This window comes from Physeter macrocephalus, chromosome 4 (assembly GCF_002837175.3).
Source record: "Physeter macrocephalus isolate SW-GA chromosome 4, ASM283717v5, whole genome shotgun sequence".
NCBI classification, from domain to species: domain Eukaryota; kingdom Metazoa; phylum Chordata; class Mammalia; order Artiodactyla; family Physeteridae; genus Physeter; species Physeter macrocephalus.
Window position 1 is genome coordinate 84,104,637 of NC_041217.1, and position 4,385 is coordinate 84,109,021.

At 46.4% G+C, this 4,385-nt stretch overlaps 1 protein-coding gene across 5 annotated transcripts in view; it reads right to left on the reverse strand.

Annotated features, from left to right (window-relative positions):
• MAGI3 (membrane associated guanylate kinase, WW and PDZ domain containing 3) overlaps positions 1-4,139 on the reverse strand; it is a 264,648-nt gene extending 260,509 nt beyond the window's left edge. For all 5 annotated transcript variants that reach the window (XM_024119937.3, XM_028488986.2, XM_024119936.3 and 2 more), the window contains exon 1: positions 3,292-4,139. In XM_024119937.3, the coding sequence (XP_023975705.1) occupies positions 3,292-3,607 (316 nt within the window). In that variant the 5' untranslated portion in view covers positions 3,608-4,139. The remainder of the gene's footprint in view (positions 1-3,291) is intronic.
• Positions 4,140-4,385: the final 246 nt, after the last annotated feature.

The window sequence follows — 4,385 nt, forward strand, 5'->3', positions numbered from 1 at the left end:
CGTGAGCCATGGCCGCTGGGCCTGCGCGTCCGGAGCCTGTGCTCCGCAACAGGAGAGGCCACGACAGAGGGAGGCCCGCGTACCAAAAAAAAAAAAAATATATATATATATACTCTGAAGTAAAATCAATGAAACTAATCCTGGTCACAGGACTATATCATGAAACAATTCCACCAGAGGTTCAAAGTTCAACTTCCTTTACTACAGGGAACATACAAAGTTCAAATTCAAGTGAAAATTTTTCTTTTGCAGAAAAATAAATGACATGGTTGTAATTAAGAAACAGGTGACAATTTGAGCCAAGAATTAGGTGGAGCAGGAAAGTACTTAATGCTAAGTACTACATTAATAATAAGAATTCAATGAGAAATTTCCTAATTCTCTCACAAAAGCCTCAGATTAGGAACCATATTTTAAAGAGTTACTTTCAAATCTCCATTAAAGATTAGAACAAAAGAAAATAAATAAAACCCCAAGTCAAAGCGAAAGATAGTCACTACCAGAAAGAACCCTTGTTAAATTATCTGGGTGAGGGTACTGGCTTTGGCTGAGCTCCCTTTAACATCTACTAGATGAAAGGAGAAATCATGAAAGAAACGGCGCTACACCAGTCATGTCCTACAGTCCAGCTCATCCTTCCACCGTGGACTCTGTCAGAAGACAATATGAGGTCACTCCCCACTAATAATACATCTTATAGAAATGGCTGAATCTACTCTTGCATTGTGCTAGTTTCTAAATGGCATGTTATAAATATAATTTAATAAAGAGTTATTAATCAAGACGAGACAGAGTGCTAATAAGTACACTTTAAAATACCTTATTAAATTGAAAAATCCATTTCTCTCACAAAGTTTAGATAAAAGGATGGGAAAAAAACCTCCAATGTACAGGGCAAGTTCCTTTTTAAATTCCCTTACTCCGTATTTTCATACTTTTCAAATTTAATCCCAACAGTATAAAATCTTTGTCTCCTCTGGATATAATATATATGCTGTTTATAATCACACTCAAAGTTTTACATATAACCTCTTCAAGTTCTTAGTTTCTAATATTTAAAGTCATGTGCTTAAACCTGAAAAATCTTGCTACTTTATAGCAAATGTTGTTTATGTAAAGCCATTTAAGAAATAATTTAATATAATGCCTAACATGAGGCTATTAAGAAACAAAGAATGGTATTTTTCAAAGAAATCAACAACTTGCTTAGAAACAAGAATATTAATCTCAAATGACATATAGTGGTATCCTTTAGAAAGTATTGAATCAGAGTGTATCTTTAAAAAATAGGTGTACTATTCAGAACTTTTATTATTGATTACAAAATGTGCTATACCCAGTACACTTTATTTTGGCTAAACATTTAAAATAGGACAGTATGCAAGAGGGAAAATTTTTATTACTACAAAAATGTCAACTACATTTTGGGGCTTTTTTTTTTTTTTTTTTTTTAACACAGTTAAGTAACATCACTGAATACACTCTAAACTTTGAATTATTTTCTTAAATTTTATATAAAGGCTGAGAAAATGAATAACATGTGGACCAGACTAATATCAATGAAAGACACATTTTCCCAGTCTTCTAAAAGAATCACAATAACTTGAGAATATATCAACTTCCTCCTCTATCATCTTTTAAACTATTTTTGAAAATAAGTTATACTCTCGTATATGCCCCCAACTAATCAAAACACAAAGCAAATGTTCTCATTACTCCCTAACTCATGGGATTTGAACTAAATCGCACTTAGACCAGTATTGCTGTATATATAGTATTTTGCATATTACAGAGAGTACCTGACTGGCTGAATTATAGCCCCCAAAGCCTTTCCTCTACCTTCACATATGGCTCTAAAAGCTTGAATTAAGAAAGAATTTTTTAATTCAAAAAATATATATATACAGAAAAAGATGTTTGAAGTCTGCCAAAGTTTTTAAAATTAATAATAAAAAGAAAACCTCACATAAACCCTTAAGTTTAAAATGAATGTGATGGAATAGACTATATGCAGAAAATCTTAAGATTGCAGGGACATGTGAGTATGTGTGTGTATACATCCACAATACACACACATATGGATATTGCAGCACAAGCCATCAGTTCCCATTAAGCCTAAGGACTACTAAAGAGATATCTCTAAAGTGAGCTGCTGAGAAAGAAAAAAAAAAAATGTGAGGGAGACAACATGTTAAATTTTTCTCCAGAATTTTCTAGCATTTTGCAGTGTAGAGATGGACTGATTTTTCTAGCCCAAGTCATAATTAAGCAAACTATTATATTTTGATGCACTGTATATTCAGTAGAACACATTCAGAAAAAATAGTTTGATTTCTATTGACGTTGTAGTCATAATTCTCTCCCCTACAAACATCTCAGGAAACAGAATCACATTCTGCCAATGCTGAAACCACCAGCGATGCCCTCAACAACAAACACATGAGGGCTATTACGTCCTACCAGATATCACTAATCAATGATATCCCGTTCACCTACGCAGTCTGATCAATGCTTTGAAACTGGCAAGTATGCCATAAACGTAACGAGCTCTGCAGCAGATTTTACTGGCATAAAAGACACCTGGGCAACAGGGGCCTTTGCAACCCACCACTTCAACAAAATTCCGTAAAATCAAAGATTTACAAAAGATTTTACTCCTAGGAGGCATCTAGGTCTTCTTTGGAAACCCAGACTATTCAACAGCTCCCTGCCAGAACACACCATTCTGCCACAAATCGCATATTGCACACCATCAGTACCCAGACACCTGAACCACCTGGGCTGACAAGAGTTAGGCTGTCAGCTCGGAGGTATTGGTAGTGTGCAAGAAACACTGAAGCAGCTAAGCTCTCCCAGGTACACTAGGTGGTAACCTTGGCACCAAGTGCCTTAGTAGTAAAGATCTTTTCCCCTATTACAAAATGCGCTAAGACTGTTCCAAAGAAAATGCTACAATCCTGAGGACCTCTTCCACAAAGGAGAGCAGAAAAGGGCTGGTTTTTTCCTCTAGTCAAAAACTGCGGTGGGAGATGGAGCTACAAATTAAGGAAACCCAGCTTCTGGTGGCAATCCTGTGACAGCTAGCAGAGCAGCCCGGCCAAGCCAGAGCTCAGTTTTCCTACCGGCACAATGGGAATCACCACCGCCACCCCTCCCCCTCGACAGGGAGCCCGGCACACCCAGGAGGTCTAAGATTACCCCGGACGACAAGCGGTGGGGTGGGGCCGCCGCTCCCCAGACGCCCACCCCGGACTCCCCCCACCCCGCGACAGAAAGGCAGGACTGGCGTACCTGGCTTCACAGTCTTGAGACGGATGGGTTCGCGGAAGTGGCGGATGACAGCCAGGGTGTCCCGGTTGGTGAGCCCGCTGACAGGCGTCCCGTTCACCTCCAGCAGCACATCCCCCGGGCTGGGCGCCTTGCCCGAGACGACGCAGCAGGTGCCCCCGCCTGGCTCCTCGCGGAGCCGCCCCAGGTAGGGGAACTCGCCGCGCTCCGCGCCGCCCCGGATCTCGGCGCCCAAGTCGCCCGGGGGCCCGGCCCAGGACACCGCGCACTCCTGCACCTTGCTGAGCCAGTGCTTCTTCTTCTTCAGCGTCTTCGACATCCCGAACCCCGCTGCACCATGGGGGAGACCCCGCGCGGGCGCCGGGGGCGCCGCTCCGGCCCCCTCTCACCCTGGGGACCCCGGGCGGCCCGCGCAGCCCGGAGAGGGGGGCCTCGCCGCTCCGGCGCCCCACCCCGACCACAGCCCGCTGGGGGCCGGGCCGTTCCAAGCCCCGAGACGCCCCTCGGACGCCCCGCCCGGCGGCGCTCCCCGGGGCTGGCCGGGGTCCGCGAGGGCCAGCCGGGTTAGGCTGAAGAAAAGAGAAGGGGATTGTCCCCGGGCGGCTCCAGAGGGGTTTCGGGCGGGGTCACAGCCGACCGCTGGCCCCCGGGCTACGCGCCGGAGCGGCGGGAAAGGCAGAAGCAGGGGGGCGGGGAGGTAAAGGGGAAAGAGCCGGAACGGGAAAAATCCGTCGGGGGCGCGCAGAAGCGCGCGTAGAACCGTCGCAGGATCGATCGTGGCCGCTGCGGAGCTGGAGCGCTGAGACCAACGCCTGCCCAAGCTGCCAGGAAACTGCCGCTTTCAAACCCACCGCAACCTCCTCCTCCTCCCTCTTCCCTTCCCCCCGCCCTCGCCCATCCCTCATCCAGAGCCCCGCCCCCTCCCGCCGCGCGGCGCCCGGCGCGCTGCCGTCACGGGCCAGGCGCTTGGGAACGAGCCCCGCACTCGACTCGCTCGCCGGGGATTGGCCCCCGGCGGGCAGGAGGCGGACCCTTGACGAGAACGAGAACCACCTATTGGTTAGTAAGGGTGGAGGAGGCGGGCACTAGGATGACTG